An 18,161-nucleotide genomic window follows, 5' to 3' on the forward strand; every position below is an offset into this window, starting at 1 on the left:
GAAAGGCAACAAGGATAATAGTTTAAAAAGAAAGACAGATGCCAGTGGAGGTGGTGGCCAGGGGCTAGGTCAGTGTGCCCCTTAGAGACCACTGGCCAGTGCTGGGTGAGGGCCTTGGGCAGCTCAACACGTCTCCCAGGAAAGTCTTAGGGGATTCACATGGCTCATCCCCATAGTGTGTCCTCAGCACCTAAGATGGGACAGAGATGTCCCCAACCAGGCCACAGTATATGAAGTCTTTCAGTTGTGGTTTAAAATATATATACAACCTGGGTGGCATCCAGGACAATACCAAGGCTATATATAGCCTGTCCATACAGGCACTGGCTGCCTGCTCTTCAAGAGGCAACAGCATCTGCCGGGGTACGCAGGCCCCTCCAAATTCTTCCCTTGAGTGGAGGCCTGAGACCCTGGGAGCAGCAACAGCAGAGGCACTGTGGGGCCCATAGGGCCTGGCTAGGACCCCCTGAGGTCTGGTTCTTTGGCGTTTGGGGCAGCTAGTTGCACAGCCAGACAGGAACAACCCCCTCAATTCCTCCTGGGATGCCCAGGGCCAGATTGGCAGTAGCTTATGGCTGCAGGGTGATGCTGCCCCAGCAGAGGGGTATGGACGCTGGCAGACCAGTGGGGTCCCAAGCCAGTCCCCTATGAGTCTTCTCCCAGGATCTCCTTCACAAATGCAGCAATGTCCGTCTTCTTAGTTTTGTGCAAGGTGAAGAAAGGGTGCTCCTGGTAGGAAACAGAGGCGCAATTTCGGGGGGTGAAGGGGTACGGAAGGTATAAAAGGGAGGTTTACTCCTCCCAAGCCTGATCTACCCAGCATGCTCCTCCCATCTGGCCAACTCCTGCTGGTCCTTCAGTACATAGAAGCCTTCCAAAACCATCAGTGCTTTGCCTCACCCTCCTGCAACAGTCCTTACCACACACAAACATCTCTTTCCTCAAGGGTATCAGGCCTCTGCTCTACCAGACCCTCTACCCTTCCTTCATCAGCAAAGAACCCATATCAATCCTGCCAGGCTCGGTTCAACTGGCATCTCCTCTAAGAAGCCTTCCCTGATGCCACGTTGATTCCTGTGCCCCACTGTCACAGCACTGCGCACCCTTCCGCAAGGCCTGGGACGCTTGTGTAGACAGAAGAGAAGCGGGGGCCAGGCAGAGGAGCTACCCCTCCACCCCAAGACACAACCCTCTCCAGACAGCCCCACCCCAGCCACTACACAGCACAGAGGGCGGGGTGGGGCGGGCACTCCCCATGCACACTCACCATCAGCTCCAGGTAGCTCATGCGCTCCGCGGGGTTCTTCCTTAGGCTAGGAAAGAGGGCAGTGAAGCCAGGCTCACACGGAGGAAGCGAAGCTAGACAGGCTGGGCTTGCCCCCATTAAGCGGCATACTCCTGGGGCTCAGAGAAGGAGCGAGACTGTCTGGGGGGGCCTCACAAAATGGCTCAGGGTCCATGGGTACAAGCTACAGTCCTGCAGCAACTTTCCCTGACTCTTGGAGTCCAGTTGTCTCCATAGTGATCCAGGCTATGTCCATGGCAGTGACCCTGAAATGCTCTGCCTAATGACCACATACTAGATTACCCTTTATCAGAAGGGAAGTCTTCAATCGAAGCTTCTGGAGCGTGAAGTCCAGTCAAAAAGGGTCAAACTAACCAATGAGTCTTGCTATTGGGCTCGTCTGCGTTCAGTTTTTCCTGTTTTACATTGAGAGGCTTTAAACTTGTTCTCTGAGCAGCTCTGGGCCAAAACACTTAAGGGTTGTTGGTTTGTTCTCACTAGTTTCTTCTTGAAAATTATTTTCTAAATCTCTCTTGTAACCCAAAAGTTATTTATGAGAACCTATGTTTATTTAAATATGGTTAGAGGGCATGGTCTGTATAACTGCTTTTCTTATTGTTTTGTAAACACACAAACACACACACTATTCCTCCCCTCTTTGGGTCTACCTGATCCATCCTTTTCTGAGAAGACAAACTAAAACCTCCCACTGGGACTCAGGTTTTGCTTCTGCTGGAGCTGTCTACCTCCTACCTTCTGACAGCAGGTGGCTCGAGGGTTTACTTGCTGCAGGAGAAGGGGACACAGCCCAGACACTCACCACTGGCTAGTGAAGTCCACAAACTCAGGGGAGAACTGGTCAGCTGGAAGCTGTGGGGATGGTTCCTCCACCACCTGCTTCAGCTGCTGGAACGGTGTCCCCCAAGACTCATACGGGAATCGCAGAATGGCCATCTCGATCTGCAGTAGGAACAGCAGGATCAGCAGGCTCCACCTAGCAACAGGCCAGGTACGAGGGTACCAGTTCTGAGCTCCCCTGACAGGGAAGGCAGATAGAGCTCAGACTAAGGCTAGTTCTGGGCTGGGCTGGCTGGGCTTGTCTACCACTCTTTTTTTCAAACAGTTTAAAGTTAGAAGATTTTATCTAACAACTCAGGCTCCAGATAGTGTGCCAGACATGAGGAGTGGCAGCCACAGAGACCTTCCCTTGAGGCAGCGGTCAGCAAAGTACCTCACTGAGTCAAGTCCTAAGTCCCTGTTGGCCCCAGCTACTCCCTCTCCAATATTCAAGGCCACCTATCCAGCTGTTGTTTTTACTAGTGAGGCCAACAGGGAGAGGCAGAGGCCTGACCGGTATAGCGGAAGGTCTTGGTGACAGGCTGTAACCACCTTCAGGAATGGAAGAGGCACCATTTAACAAATGCAACTGGCACTAGCAACTAAGCCCAAAAGGGGCTTTCCTGTCAGTCTCAGGCCTTTCCAGCCAACGTGGGAAGAGCGAGGGTGTGTGTCACCCTGTGTTTCTGTCACAGGACAGAACTGTGGGGACTCAGTGCTTCCTCGGCACTTCTGGAGTCCACTGTGGGACCTTTCTGCAGACTGTGAGAGAAAGCTCAGTGGCGCCTATATACCTGACCAAAGCACCAGAAACTGAGCTTCAAACACCTTATCTGATGATTTTTTTTTTTTTTTTTAAGAGCTCAGACCATGGTAAGTAAAAACTACCTCAGCACAAAGATGTGTAAGACAGTTACCTATCAGATGAAATCATTTACGAAAAGACTGACCGCCCCCGGGGAGACACACCCCTGTAACGGCTACGTGTTGGAGACAGCAGTGGAAATGCTGACAGCACTCGGTTCAGCCTTGGTCAACATTACTTCCTGGCTGAGAACCTTCCTGAGCATGACCTGTGTGTGTGTAAGGTGAACCCCATTGTGTTCCGAGACACAGAACTGTGTGTGCTCAGAGGCCCTGAGGCCAGAGCCCACAGAGAGGGATGCACTGAACTGTGTCATTGTTCCTTGGGATGGCAGCATTTGCTTTGCTTTGCTTTGCTTTGGTTTGGTTTGGTTTGGTTTGGTTTGGTTTGGTTTTTTTTTTCAAACCAAACCAAATATAGGGTCTCTCTATATAACCTACCCTGTCTGTCCTGGAACTTGCTTTGTAGACCAGGCTGGCCTGAACTCACAGAGATCTGCCTGCCTCTGTCTCCCATGTGCTGGAATTAAAGGCGTGCTCCACCATGCCAGGCTTGGTATGGTGGCATTTTAAGTTGAAATGTTAGGCCAAAGATAAAGATGAGTGGTGGACCTAGAAGAAAAGGTTCTAGAAAACAGTACAAGCCTTGCCTTTGCTTCTGCAGCCTGAAAAGGTACTGCAAAACCCTGGCTCCGGCCTTCAAGATAAGCCCTTCAAAAGTAACAACGTGTCTTGTCCGACAGGTCATGAGCTCAATCTTGGGAACTTGAACAATTAGAACAATTAGACATGGGGTAACCAAAAAAATGGGCAGTATATCTTGGTAACTGTGACTCCTGAAGGTCAGAATGTCCCTTTCTGTTAAACATCTTTGCAACTGCAGATAGCTGTTTCAGCTGTATCAAAAACTAAGGCATTTTCCCTCACACGTGCAATACAGAAGTGTCCCCATGTTCAAAGGACTCAGCTTCATTTTAACATTGAGCTGGCGAGTTTTATGTCAACTCGACACAAGATGGAGTCACTTGGGAAGGGGAAGAACCTCAACTGAAAGAGCCCCACCAGACTGGACTGTGGGCGAGCCAGTGCATTTTCCTGATCGACTGATGTGGGCGGCCCTCCCTCCCACTTACTGCAGGCATTCAGTTCAATCCCTGGGCTGGAGGTCGAAGGGGATGTAACTAAGCAGGCTGAGCAAGCCAGGAAGCAGCATTCCTCCAAGGCTTCTGCTTCAGTCCCTGCCTCTGGGTTCCTGACCAGACTTCCGTTAGTGAATGGGTGCAACCTTGAGACTTCCAAGCCACAACAAACCCTTTCCTTCCTGAGTTGCTTTTAGTTGTTGCATTTTATCACATCAATAGGTGAATTAGAGGTCTCTGTCAAGTCTTTCTAGAAGGTCCGTGCCTTCCTGGACTGAGATTTGTCTGATCCAGTTCAATCCTAGTGGTCTAGCTCCTGCTCCTCTCTCTAAGCCAAGGATCCTTTCAGCCTCCACAAGCCATGATCCCGAGCCTCACCCTACTGAACCTGGAGGAATACAACAGGAACCTACAGCAATAGGCTCCTGGTATGGGGGAAAAAAAAAAAAAGGGCACACACAAAAATTGCCTTTTTTTTTTTTGAGGGTTGGGAAGAGTCTCAGGCTACTCTCAAACCGTTATGAACCTGAGATAAACCTGAACTCCTGATCCTCAGGCCTCTGCTTTCCAAAGAATCACGTTATAAAAGGGTGCTAGTGTAGGAATCACATCCCAGGAGAGTGTACCATGCCCAGCTAAGAGTTTACCTTCTTGATTTGGAAATTACTTGCATGGCAAGAACTAAACTTAGCATTGGCTCAGACTTCTTGGTCTACACCAATGGCTCCAGGGAAAAGGCTAACATCACAGCATACAGAGAACATTCAGGATGGTTAAACCAAGCCATCAGGAAAGCGGTCCTCTAGCTACGAGATATCTTTCTACCCAAGTGGGAATGTTTGATGGTGTTTTTCCCCCCTTGGAACCAGAAACCAACTTTCTCGTCTGAGAGTTAAACTACTTGGAGGCCATGGCCCCTACACAGACATATCTGTACCCCTCCAGACCAACCCCACACAGTACCATGGTGATGCCGAGGCTCCAGACATCAGACTTGACATTGTAGCCCTTCTGATTCAGCTCTGGGTTGATCCTCTCAGGCTGCAAGAGACAAAGGGGCTTGAACACCCAAGCCAGCCAAGGCTCCCTCAATTAGGAAAAAGCATTATGTTCCCCTATCCACATGATATAGGCCAGCAAAAGCCAGAACCCATCCCTGCCTTCCTAACAAGTTCACCCAAACAGGGATCATGGAGTGCAGGTAAACGATGGAAGGGTCCCTAAGACTGGAGGCACAGCTGGAAAAATCCAGCCCACTGCACAGAGGCAAAATCCTGTCCTGTCCTCTACCTAGCCGGGACACCCACACTCACAGCCATGTAAGGCTTGCAGCCAGCATCCATTGTCTTTGCCACGGAGTCCACCAGGTAGCCACTGATGCCGAAGTCGCACATCTTCACGTGCCCCTCCTTGTTGATGAGGACATTGGACGGCTTCACATCTACAGGTAGAGAGTACCTTTTCTCAGCCTGTGCCAAGTGGGATTGCTCCTCCTCCAGTGCTCTGGGGTGGCCAGCAGCAGACTAGCCAAGACCCCCAAGGACTGGACAGGGAAGTAGAGATGAGCCGCGAGAGGTGCAGGACCAAGCCCCATCACACCACACGGCTGGGAGACAAAGCAAAATGTACTTCAGCCTGTCCCTACCAAAGAGAAACCCTCCAAGAGCTCCATGCACAATGCCCATGCTAGCCATGCATGCTACCTACTGTGGACACAATCTGGCAAGCAGGGTGAGCAGGAGGCGTTCGGGGGCAGGGGGTCCGTACATGCAAATGAGAAGCCCCAGCCCCTGCCTCACAGGAGGTAGGAACCTCCTAGCAGAGGTCCATGCATGTGTGTAAAAGACAAGGCTGCACTGAAAAGGACAGGAAGGTTCCATGCCAAAAGGCCAGGAATGTTGAGCTAAGGACAGAATGGATGGGCACTAAGCATCAAGGCCTGCTTAGCCTCCTTCGTTTTCTAAGTGCAACCAAGTTAGTGGGAGGCCAAGACTTAGTAAGTACCACCCCGGAGGGGGAAGTCCAGACTCGTGGCCACAAAGGCAGAAGAATCCCAGAAAAGCTCAGGATGGTTATGTGCGGGGTAAGGGAGCTGGTGTCGGATTCCTAGCATGACATGCCACAGCCTAGGGGTTTCACAGCACATGAAGTGCCCAGGAAAAGCGGGCAATGGAGCCCAGGAAAAAAAGCAGGGATCCAGTTAGTTCCCCCTCTTCAGAGCACAGCAGACCCAAAGGCACAGATGCAGACAGTGACCCGTGCCCCACCAGGTGTGTCGCAGTCTGTCCCCCCACCACCACCCCCAGTGGATGGTGGAGGACACTGACCTCTGTGGATCACAGACAGCTTGCTGTGCAGGTGCTCCAGGGCCCGCACGATCTGAATGGAAGGCGGGAGAGGCAGGGCTGCTGTTATTCCGGGTGACAGCAAGGAGAGCCAAGCAGTAAAGCCCACGCCCTCTAAACACACCCCAGCCCCACCCCTCAGATCTGCCCATCATCCTGGCAGTCTTGCAACAGACTTGTCAGCTTCCTGCCTTCCTCCTACTCCACAAATCCCAAGCAGTGCCTCCCAAGGACCGTCACCAAGACCTACCAGCCCCCTCCCTCCACACATTTCTCTTGCTTCCCCCCCTCCCCGTGAAACCACCCCTGGAGACTAGACAAGAGAGAAGCCTGAGGCATGGGATGGTTTAAAGGGCATCCTTGGTTGCACTGCCCCCAACCCCCTTCCGTTGGCTATGGCAATGACCCGCCCAGAGTTGCTCCCCTCTTCTAGAAACAGCAGACTCAGAAAGCAAACATTTCCCCTACTGTCGTGAGGTGTCTGAGTATGAGGCAGTGGAAAGTACAAAGCTCCTTTCTTCAAAGGAATGGGAAGCTGAAGGCGCCCACCCACGGGCTTGGAGGCATGGAGTGGCCCAGCCTGAGGAGCCTCAGCCCTGGGGCCTCTTCTGTAAGGCACTGCTTTCAGGCTTCAGATGTACTGAGCCTTTGGGGAGGACGACAGCTGCTCTGCCGAGACTCGGTCACTGTGCACACTGGGCAGAGCCAGGCCACTCACAGACACAGCGATCTCGCCCAGGATGTCCTCCGGAATTGTCATGTTCTTCTCCAGCACCTTCCGGTAGAATTTGTCCAGGGACATGTCCATGAGCTCCATGCAGATCCACACATCCCCCTGAGAGAACACTCAATGCTTAGCTGGTTCACCAGTGCTGCCCAGCCTGGACAGCCTGCAGGCTGCCGGGGGCCTCCGCAGCCCCGATCCTAAAAGCTGTACTCTACAGTGCCTCCCCCTTGGGGCCTCACCCGGCCTGCCCGCCCAGGGGCTAGCAGAAAACAATTGGCCACAACTACAAATCTCAGCTGCCGCTGAGCACCGGGCCCCTGACGGCACCTGCTTCATCTTCAGACAAGGAATCTGAGGCACAGAGTTTGGCCAGGGACAGGGAAACCTGGCTCCCAAGCCTGCCTCTCAAGACCCCAACGGAGCTATCTCAGATGGCAGGAAGCTCAGTGTAGCTCACCCGGTATCTAAAGTCCCGGCAACTGCACACAACAGAGCTGGGGTGGCAGGGGTGGTTGGCAAGAGGTGGGTGGAGACAGGGCCTACCTCTCTGAAGAGGGCGCCGTAGAAGGTGACGGTGTAAAAGCAGTCAACCGTGCGCATGTTGATGTCAAGGTCCATAAGCAGGCGTTTCTGCTCCTGTGAGTTCACAGTGGCCCGGATACGCTGCAAGAGAGCAGCATGTCTAGGCCGCCTCCCTTACCCAGTCCATGAGGGCCAGGAACCTTGGAGAATCCGTGGCATGGCCTGGCCTGGCCTTGTCTGAGAAGTCCTGCCTCGGTACTGGTGACAACGGTGCGGGACAGCGCCACAGGGTAGACAGCCAACCTGCAGCTCAGCCCACGCTTCCTCAAGAGCTACTCCAGGCAGGGTAAAGCCCGCTTACCTTTACGGCCATGATGGTGCCGCTCTGAGCGTGCCGCACCTTCTCCACCACCCCGTAGGCTCCACGGCCCAGCTCTGAGATGGTCACCAAGTCATCAGCCTCCACCTCAAAGTTCTGAAGAGGGCAGAAAGGAGAGGCAATTAGTGATCACCAAGCCGCAGACTGGCTCTTGTCCCTCACCCAGAAAGAAGAGCGGAGGTCAAGCAAGTTAGAGTGGAGCCCGAAGCTTCTATCCACCATGCTGTGTGACTCTGTGGAAATCACTCAGCCAACCTGAGCCTGCCACTGATCTCTGTAACTTCTCCCAAGGACTTTGGGAGAAGTCCTTCCCTCTTTCACACGCATCTCAGCAGAGAGAGACATTAGTCAATCATGTACTGAACACCTATGGGAGTTCCCTCCCCTGAATGGAATACATGGGATTGTACAACCAGACTAACAAGGACACCAGGCAGTGACAGGGGTTGGGGAGGCAGGATCTGCCAAGAAGAAGCTCCCAGCATGCTTTGCCCTGGTGTACATCTTCAGGTCGGGCTTCTCAATGGCAAGTGGTCTCCCAAGGCACTCAGAGGTATGTGTAATATAGAGTCTAGGGTCTGGCCTGAGGCCTGTGGGCCCAGGAGCCTGCAAGTCCCACACTGTTTCCAGGCGATACAAAAGTGGGATTCATCGCCCTCACACTGAGGTAGGCAGTGGGGCGGCTCCGGGCTCCTCACAGCCCTATAAGACAAGTGGAATAGATTTCTTTCAGATAGGAGGTCTAAGGGCAGGTGGTCTAGGATCACAACCAGCAAGATAAGAAACGAGCTCGTCCCCTGAGCCCAGCCTTGCCTACCACCCATAGCCACCTCTCAATGGTCCTACGGGATGAAGTGGAAGGCCTCCCCCCAATGTCCAGTCACCACCTACTCTGTCTCCGATAGTGATGAAGGTCCGGGAGTCCAGGTTCCGGGGAGGTCTGTGGAGACATCAAATCTATAAGCTTCTCTGGGAGAAGGCACAACAGGGGGTACGAGGGTGACGTGTGTACTGGCCACAGGGGAAGCTTACACAGCCACCTCAGTTCATTGATTATTGGGAATCTACTAGGTATAAGTGTAATGATGTTGCCAGGCACAAGGACTGGGGCACAGAGCAAACAGCCACTGCTCCTAAGTCTCCTCTGGGGCTGCCCAGGACGGGATGAGAAGAGACAGCTCTCTCACTCACCTCTGACCCCCACATCCCTGCCTCTTACTCATACTCCTGGCCTCCTTCAGGAGGACTCTCCAAGTCTGAACAGCATGAGAAACTTAAGGCAGACTCACGTGGGGTTGGGCACGGGTGGCTTGGTTATGCAGGTTATCCGTAAATCCTTTTTCCTTTTGGATTTTCCTTTAGTGGAGAGAAGACAGGGATCTTGTCAACTCTTAGTCCTGGGCTGGGCAAAGATGGGGACAGAGGTGACTCAGGCCCCTGATCCTCACTACCCCCCCCCAACATAGGAGCCCAAGAGTCGGTGCGACCAGTGCCAAGAGGAGCCTTGGGGCTTTGAGGAATGCCAAGCATGGTCCCACTCAGACTGGGGGCCAGGTTCAAGCTTCCTTCTCTCCCACGAAGGCAAAGCCAAGCCCCACCCTCCTGAGAGCGGCCCCGCAGCTGGGAGGCACCATACAGCTGTGCCTATGGGACACACACACTCAAATGCCCAGCTTTGTGTGAGTTTCCAAGCTTCTTACCACCAGGAATGGAATGCAGTCTGCCCAGTACCAGTGCTCCCAAACACACGAAAGCCGGTGCCCTACAGCTCTGTTATGGGCTGAGCTGTGTCTTTCAAAACGTATATATGGCGAAGTCTTGACCCCCGGTACCCAAGAATGTGACCTTATTTGGAGAATATTTAATGAAATCAAAATCAAATCGATAGGGTTGGCCCTAATCCAGTGTGACAGGACTGTTTGCATGTGCGCATGTGTCTGCACATATGCATGGGTGGGGTGGATCCCAGAGCTTTATGACTGCCAGGTAAGTGTTCACCCAGCACAACTGGCATCCTTTTAACAGAGAAAATCAGGGGACACAAAAGGAAGACAAATGAGGCCCGGGAGTTGCCACCTCTAAACCAAAGAGAGGCTTGAAAGAAAGCAAAGGAGAGTTTTCCTCCTGCCCACCCTCCTCCCAGATTAGAAGCTGCTTGCTCTGTGGCCATGGGACTTCATGTGACAGCAGCCCTTGACACACCGTGTCCTTCTTCCACTAGGGTTGGCTTGGTGCGGGAGTGCCTGAGACTGGGCTCCACTCAGGTCCCCACTCAGTTTCCGCCGTGGTCACACCAGAATACGGACACCCACTGGGACAACGGGAGCCTGGCCTGGTTCACAACCTACATGGGCTGCCCAGGGGCCACGTGGCTCGGTGCCCACCACCGGCAGTGAGCACTGACTCCCTCAGTCTCGGCTTCTCCAGACAGCAGGGGCACTGACTCCCACGAGGGGAGAAAACTCCAGGGAAAAGCAGGATGAGGGAGTATCATGCAACAAGGCTCCTCAATGTCCCACAGGACCAAAAAGCACTGACCAAAGGCTCACCTTCCCGAGAGGCTCTCGCTGCTTCGTGCAAACCACCACCAGCTCGCTCTGGCCACCTAGTCCTACAGTCGGGAACTGCCCACCAGACCTGCACACCAGCTGCCCGGGAAACCTCAGTCCCCAAAGCATGTCTGAACCAGGTTCTGGCAGATCCAGCCGTAGCCACACACAATACAGAATTGGGCATGTGACTCAGGCAGGCCTGTGTATTCAGGCCAACCCAGAGTGGCTTCCAAAAGTACTGACCAGAAGACCAACGTAGGCAGCTGGGCTCACTGCAGACCCCTTTGGTGGGGGGGGGGGGTCTCCCAGTGCTGGGGGACAGGCCCTGGGTCTCATGAGGCCCAGCCCTGACAAACCTACCTAAGTAGAGCACCCACATCACCTCTGCTTTCTGCTCCCGTGTCTCTTGCAGTAGATTGGGAGGTGATATAAGATGTGCCCTCTCCCAGGCCTCAATTGTCCCATCTGGCAAGGTCATGCCCACACCTTCAGTCAGGTATGGTGGTGATGTTCTCTTATCATCCCAGGCTGGGAAGCACACAGGCAACGAGCCTAAAGAGCCACCAGCCTATGTTAGGAATGACCCGAGCTGCTGGGGCAGCTATGCCAGCTGTCAGAGGGAATGGGCAAGGCCACCGTAGAGACAGCCCAGAAACAGGCCTCAAGCCACCAACTACTCCTGGCACTATCTAATGCCAATGTCAGGGCTGGGCCCAGATGGTCAGGCAGCCTGGGGCTACCCAGGTGTGGCCCAAGGTGGCGACTGTCACCACAACAAACAAGAGGCTCTTGGCCACCGTGAGCAAACCACAAGCCTGCCAGGGTCGCAGAGGCCTTTGTGCAGGCCAGCCCAGTTCTCGGCATCTAAATAGCTCGCTCCAGCCTCATGGCAGCTCCTCAGGCAAGGAGCAGGGAGACTGAGGCCGAGAGGGATTCAACTGCTAACCTGAGGCCCCATCACTGACAACAAAGTACCTACAGACGAGGGTGACATTCTGGTCCAATTTCCCACATGCGCCTCTGTCCCCCTCACACCCTGTTTTCTACCTAATTCTCTCTCTCTCTCCTTCAGCCTCATCCAGGCTGACACCTGAGGGATGCAACTTAGTCCCCTTGTGGTACCTGAATCCTCCTGGCCTCTTACATCACTTCTCACAGCTACGTTCCCAGACAGGCCACGCTGGATCCTAGTGGCTGGGGTTCAACTGTCACCCTGCCACTTCACTGCTGCGCACTCTTAGGCAAGCGATTACGCCTCTCTGGGCACGGGGGCCTGGGTGTGATGTGGAGAGGAATGGCAGACTTCCCACAGCCCAGCAGCAGTACCCAGCAGAGGATCAGGGGAGCTGCCGGAGGCCACCCACCACCCACTTCTCAGCAGCTCCATGAGGAAAAGTTTTTCACTGATCCACTGTGCAAGTTGGTCAAAGAGGAGAGAAAGCTTGACAAAGAGCATTGTGGGCATCTTGTGGAATAAGGATATGACCCTGAACAGGCTGGCCTGCTCTAACACCCAACCATCAGCAGGGATAGCCGAGAGCAGGCCACTGGGACAGTGCACCAGAAGATAGTAAGTCCCATCCCATGATTTTCAATGACTAAAATGACATTAATGCCTTGTTGACTTTCCCTACCCCTACACCAGTGCTTCCTCTGGCTCCTGGGCCTGGGAAACCAAACTGGAAGCTAACACTGCCACTTATGTATCAGAAACAAGATGTCCCATCTTCAGCTTCCCACTCAGGAAACCATCTACATGCAGCAGTCTTTCAGAGAACATACATTTGTTCAGAGAACATACATTCATATGCTCATAAATGAACAGGGTAAACTGATGTCCAAAGAGAAGGGCAGGGTTTTTTGATGAGCAGCTTCCCCTTGGTAGCTAAAAGGTGCCACCTTCAAGTGCCTGGACATCAGCTAAGCACTTGATACAAGATGGGGCAGCCACAGGATGACTGAGCCAGGACCTCTGGGCATGGCAGCAAGGCCAAGCACAGATGGAAACAGAAAGAGGCTGTGGCTGCGGAGAGCAGAGCCTCCACCAATTCCAGGGTCCAGTACTGGCCTCACAGATGGACCTGAGCAAGAGTCCTTCTCCTCTGAATAGACCTCACTAAGTGTGACCCTTCATCCTGATGGCTGTCAAAATGCCCATTTGCCGTCAGCTAAAAAGTATTCCTCTGAGAGCCCACCCATTCCCACTCCCGTGGCAACTCACTGCCATTATCACATACCACAGCAAAGTATTGGCCACTACCTACTTCTTAACTATGCCCAGACACTAATGCTAGTATCCAGGGCCCTTGCAGCCCTGTTCCCCAAGAAGCCTGGCCTGTCACCGCACGCTCGCTAACTTAAAATAACCTTCTGAACTTGATGACATCTGCAGTGGTGCAGGGGACCAATACCAAGGCTGTTCATGTAGCCACACAGGTGGGTACCGCATAAGTTGGGGCACCCCAGAAAAACACTCACCCACATCGACTAAACCAGCACCTCCATCAGCCAGCACACGGAACTTCCCTTCCACTGAGGTCCTAGTACAAATGAAGCCAAAGCCAAGAGTGAAGAGGAACAATGGTCCTAGTCAGCTGACTCCAGCTTCTTCCTGTTCTCATCCCATGGCTGCCCCGTAGGCCACGGTGTGGAGCGGCCTGCACCTCCATAGGACAAAGGGCTAAACACACCTGGTGCACACCAAAGCTCCATGTTATTTACTTCTGTATTTTGAGACAGTCTCATGGAAGAACTCACTGTATGCTACACAGCTGAGGATGACACTGAATGTATCTTTTTGAGTCAAGGTCCTACTCTGGCTTCTGACTCCTGAGATTACAGGCATAGCCCACCATGCCTAGCTGCAGCACCGAGCTTCTGATCTCTTGCCTCCTCCAACTGAACACTAGTAAGCATAACCTTAAAAACAACAAAGGGGCTGGGGATATATTGTAACTGGTGGACTGTTTACCTCACACGCATGAGGCCCTGAATTGAACCCCAGAGACCCTGAGTTTGATCCTCAGCACCACATAAAACCAGGAATGGTGGGACACATTTCTAATTAAGTCTCAAGAAAGAAAGGAAGAAAGAAAGAGAAAGAGAGAAAGAGAGAGAGAGAGAAAAAGAAGGAAAGAAAGAAGGAGGGAGGGAGGGAGAGAGGGAGGGAGGGAGGGAGGGAGGAAAGAAAGAAAGAAAGAAAGAAAGAAAGAAAGAAAGAAAGAAAGAAAGAAAGAGAAAGGAAGAAAGAAAGAAAGAAAGAAAGAAAGAAAGAAAGAAAGAAAGAAAGAAAGAAAGAGCGAGCTGGGGAGAGGGAGAGCAAAGGGGAAGGGAGAAAGAGGTAGGGAAGGGAAAAGCAGGAGATAACAGAGCAGGCTTCACCATGGGCCCCTACGTGGAAGGAGGGTCCAGTTGAGCTGTTCATGGCTGGGGACTAGCTGTGGGTGCTGCTGGACACAGCATCCCTGAGAATCCAGAGCAGCTCTGGAACTCCAGCTCAGCCAAGGCACTACCATAACCCAGCAGGCAGGGAGAAGGGTAGAACTTGGAAGCTGCTGGCCCTCCCAAGTATGCTAGGCTTGTTGTCTATGTGCCCTAGTAAGGTAGGGCAAGCTGCCACCGTCTCTGCTCTTTACATGAAATGTATCTGCAAGGGCTGCTGGGCACACAGACCTGGCAGATACGGGCAACACGGCTAAACAACCAAGGGAAGGCGTGAGAGAATTCAAATGAGTACTGCTGCCCACTCACTCCCCAGGCTAGCACCAAGTCTGACATGGATGAAATTCTACCACCTGAGAAACCAGCCCAGAAACGCCCATGAGGCCAGTTCCATACCTCCCAAGCATCCCTCACTTACGCTTTCAATGCCACTGGACAACAAAGCTGAGTGACAGGGACAGATATGCAGAAAGAGCCAGCCATCTCAGTTCTGTGCTCTCTTCTTGATGCCCTCAGGAAGCCCAGGAAGTAATGGCAGCCTACAGCAGCAGCGTAGGAAGCAGAGGAGAAAGAGCTCCTAGAGCAGGGACTCTCAACCTGTGGGTCGTGACCCCTCGGAGGGTCAAATGACCCTTTCACAGGGGTCACCTAAGACCATTGGAAAACACAGGTATTTACGTTACAGTTCATAACAGTACCAAGATTACAGGTATGAAGTAGCGACAAAAATAATTTCATGGTTGGGGGTCACCACCACAGGAGGACCTGACTTAAAGGGCCGCAGCATTAGGAAGGTTCAGAATCACTGGCCTAGAGCCTAGCAAGCTCTGGCTCCCTGAGGAGTCTTGTGTCACGGATCCTATGAGTATATCATCAGAGGTATTTATTCCCCCCCACACCATGAAAAGCAGCCACAATCCCAACAATTAAATAATAACAGATGCCATTTGTTTGGGAAACGCTATCTCCCATCTTTACTACCCCCCTGCAGGGGAGAAGCGCTTCCTCCCACTGCAAGGAAGAAGACTGAGAGTCAAAGAGGACATGCCATTTGCCCGGGTGAGGAAGTCATGGAGTCAGGACTGGATCCTTGGCCCGTAGCTGCAACCACCAGAACCTGACATCTGTATCCATCCAGGCAGGGCTCCCATGCTCGTTTTGCTGGGAGAAAACAAAACAAAACAATCCTTCTTCTCTGAAAGATGCCCCACACCTATACATATAAAGTATCCAGAATGCACCAGGTGCAATTTGTTCAATGTTACGTTTGCAAAATGGGCAGAGTGAGGCTCTGACTCCAGGCAGATCAACCCGGCTGACCTGCAAGGCCACTACTCCTGGCTTTCCCCAGGCTTTGTTCCCTAGGCCAGGGGCAGTCAACAGCAGCTGCCACCTACTCTTATGTGGTGAGCAAGAGGAAGCAAGAGTCGTTTACCTAACACAGGAAGTTCCTGGATGGGACAGGAGGACCTGCCCAGAATCTCAGTTCAACCCAAGGTCCAGAACTGACCATCTGTAGTTGTCCAGCTCAGGACCAGGGGCAGCCTACACGGCGAGGTATGTAACCCCCTAATGCTGCCTGCCAGGCATTGCCCCTTTAAGCTATAGGCAGTGACTGGCATGCCTGTGGTGAGTCAGCATCCAGTGCCTGCTGACTCACCCACCGGAAGCCTGGCTGCCTCTCCCCACACAGGCCGACTGGGAACTTTACTGCCTTCAGGCCCTGAGCCACAGGCTGGCTGATAGAGAGTTTCCTGTGCGTCACACCAGGACTGGGGGAAGTCCCCAAGGTGCCACCCTCTCTAGTCTCTCCAACTCCCAGGACAGGAGGAAAGCTATAACAATGGCAGACAGGGCCAAGACAAGACATTCAGTGCTCCTGTGGCCTCATTGGGCACCAGAGGCCCCAGCCACTGAGCTCCAATGATAACATCTCCAATAGAGTGTCAAAGGCCATCTCTGACAAAATGGACAGTGTTCCCAAGGACAAATAATGATGTGCACATCCAAATCACCCAGACCACCCTGACCACATCTGCTCCTGTGGCAGCTGCCCGTGGCCTCTGACCGCAGCCAGTGACCTGCTAATGAGCACGGAGACAGGAGAAGTCAACAAAGCTGTGAAACATACAAGCCTCACCCATGTGGGGAGAACGTCCCAGGCCTGGGCACAAAGGACAGGCTGCCAACTGTCCACTGGAAGTGCACAGATAAAGTTCCAGTCCCCACCAAAGGTCAGGTGCTACCGCTCCCTGCTCTGTCCAAAGTCCTCTGCAAACAGGCTGGCAGCATGGCTCGGCAGGGAAAAGCGGTTACGTCAAGCCTGATGTCCTAAGTTCCATGCCCGAAACCCACATGGTGGAAGGCCGATCCACGTGCCTGAAAAGGAGAGAACTGACTCCCACAAAGTATATTCTGACTTCCGGAGAGACCTCCATCCTCGCGCTAAGCTGCGGCATGCAGGCACCCGTATATACGAACATAAGTGTGATTTTTTTTTAATTGTTTTAAGTTTTCTGCAGAGGTGGTAAGGAGTTCCTGCCAGGGACCATACTGGTCTGGACTTGCCAAGGCCTCGACTTGTGTGCATCTGTTGCAGGGTCAAGGTAGGGGAAGCAACTGCCATAAAGACTGCAAGCAGATAGGTGGTCTTCTGCTGTAGCATGCCTCCAGGTCCATTGAGCCCGGGGGTGACGGCCAGGGGGCCAGGGTCCTACTGCTCACCTAAGCACCTCACAGAGGAATAGGCTGCAGGGAGCACCGGGGAGATCATTGATTATTCCTGCTATTGCCACACTCTGCCATCATAGCTGAAGGGCCTCTGTAAATGATTAGTGTCCCTGGGCCTCTGCTTACAGGCAAATGAGGCTGTGAAGAATAAACAAGACAATGTATAGCACATGGCAAAAACAAAACAAACAAACAACAGCAAAAAAACAAAACAAAACAAAAAACCTACTAGAGTTTTTGGTGAATGGATATTGTCACTCCCCCACCACAGCTATCTCCAGACCCCTAAAAGGTTACCAGGATCCTGGGCCCTGGGGAGGGTCTAACCTCCAGCCAACCCATCCAATTTCACGTTTCCTAACCTACAATCTGCAAACACACTGGCCCTCTCAGAAGAGAGGCCCAGCGTGTCCAGTGCCAGGCCACCAAGCATGTGAGGGCCAATCGTAACCCTACACAGAGCTTAGCAATGGCACCATGATCTCTCCCCCTGTAATCCCCAACGGCAACTTCTATTTCGATGAGGCTTCTCCTGCCTGGAAGAGCTTAAATGCCTCCACCACAAACACTGCTTCCAAGCCCTTCCTGAGTGGAGCAGCGTCTAATTTCCTGGTTCTCAAGTTCCACGAGGTCTGCACACTGCAAGTCCCTCTTCAGCCACCTCCCCCAGCAAGCGCCTCCCTAGTTACTCACAGAAGTTGGGCAATGGTCAGAGATCTGGCCTCCTACTTATGTAAGATGCAATTACCCTGCCCACTGGGCTCCTGCACAGCCACGGAAGCCAGCTGCAGGGGACTGAAAAGACCCCCTGCCTGCCCAGGACAGCCTACCCAAAACCAGAACTCCTGAGGTGGAGGTTTCCTGAGAAGGCCACTACTGCCCAAGCACCCTCTAAGTGCCTGTCCTCAGTGCTCTACAACTGCTGCAATCCAAAGCTGGGCCCTGACCCCACAGGGCTGAGCCTTTCCAACAGGAAAAGCTGGAAACTGTCATGGAAGGATGTGCAGCAACTAATTTTCCCCTGTGTGCCTACTATGTGCTGGGTGCTATGCGAGGTTCTTGATCATCCCACCCATGTTTGCTTCAAACCATTCTAAGTTCAATCTCACATCACAGCCCTGACACCCATTTCATTGATAAGGCTTAGACATATCCAAAAGACTGGCCAGCTGAGACAGTGGCCGGTTCAGAATGCACCGGGTCAATCCATTCACAGCTGTAGGTCCAGCTTGGAACTCCCTTTTCTGCAGCCCAACCTATTGAGTCCCTGACATGTCAAAAAGCATCCTTCTCTCTTCCTGGAAAATAAAACAAAATGGAACTCTGCCCTCCAATCTTGT

At 52.8% G+C, this 18,161-nt stretch overlaps 1 protein-coding gene across 3 annotated transcripts in view; it reads right to left on the bottom strand.

Annotated features, from left to right (window-relative positions):
• Map2k3 (mitogen-activated protein kinase kinase 3) overlaps nucleotides 1–18,161 on the bottom strand; it is a 20,107-nt gene continuing 1,946 nt past the window's right edge. For 2 of the 3 annotated variants that reach the window (XM_055594442.1, XM_055594441.1), the window contains exons 2-12: nucleotides 9,388–9,454; nucleotides 8,990–9,038; nucleotides 8,081–8,194; nucleotides 7,741–7,860; nucleotides 7,189–7,305; nucleotides 6,453–6,504; nucleotides 5,439–5,566; nucleotides 5,089–5,166; nucleotides 2,106–2,245; nucleotides 1,268–1,313; nucleotides 1–729 (exon numbers count right to left, since the gene is read on the bottom strand). In XM_055594442.1, coding sequence (XP_055450417.1) covers nucleotides 646–729; nucleotides 1,268–1,313; nucleotides 2,106–2,245; nucleotides 5,089–5,166; nucleotides 5,439–5,566; nucleotides 6,453–6,504; nucleotides 7,189–7,305; nucleotides 7,741–7,860; nucleotides 8,081–8,194; nucleotides 8,990–9,038; nucleotides 9,388–9,454 — 995 coding nt within the window. In that variant the 3' untranslated portion in view covers nucleotides 1–645. Of the gene's footprint in view, nucleotides 730–1,267; nucleotides 1,314–2,105; nucleotides 2,246–5,088; nucleotides 5,167–5,438; nucleotides 5,567–6,452; nucleotides 6,505–7,188; nucleotides 7,306–7,740; nucleotides 7,861–8,080; nucleotides 8,195–8,989; nucleotides 9,039–9,387; nucleotides 9,455–13,128; nucleotides 13,191–14,509; nucleotides 14,631–18,161 lie in introns of all 3 variants that reach the window. The other variant, XM_055594440.1, reaches the window with a different exon arrangement.

This window comes from Psammomys obesus, unplaced genomic scaffold (assembly GCF_907164565.1).
Source record: "Psammomys obesus unplaced genomic scaffold, mPsaObe1.curated_primary_1811, whole genome shotgun sequence".
Taxonomy (NCBI): domain Eukaryota; kingdom Metazoa; phylum Chordata; class Mammalia; order Rodentia; family Muridae; genus Psammomys; species Psammomys obesus.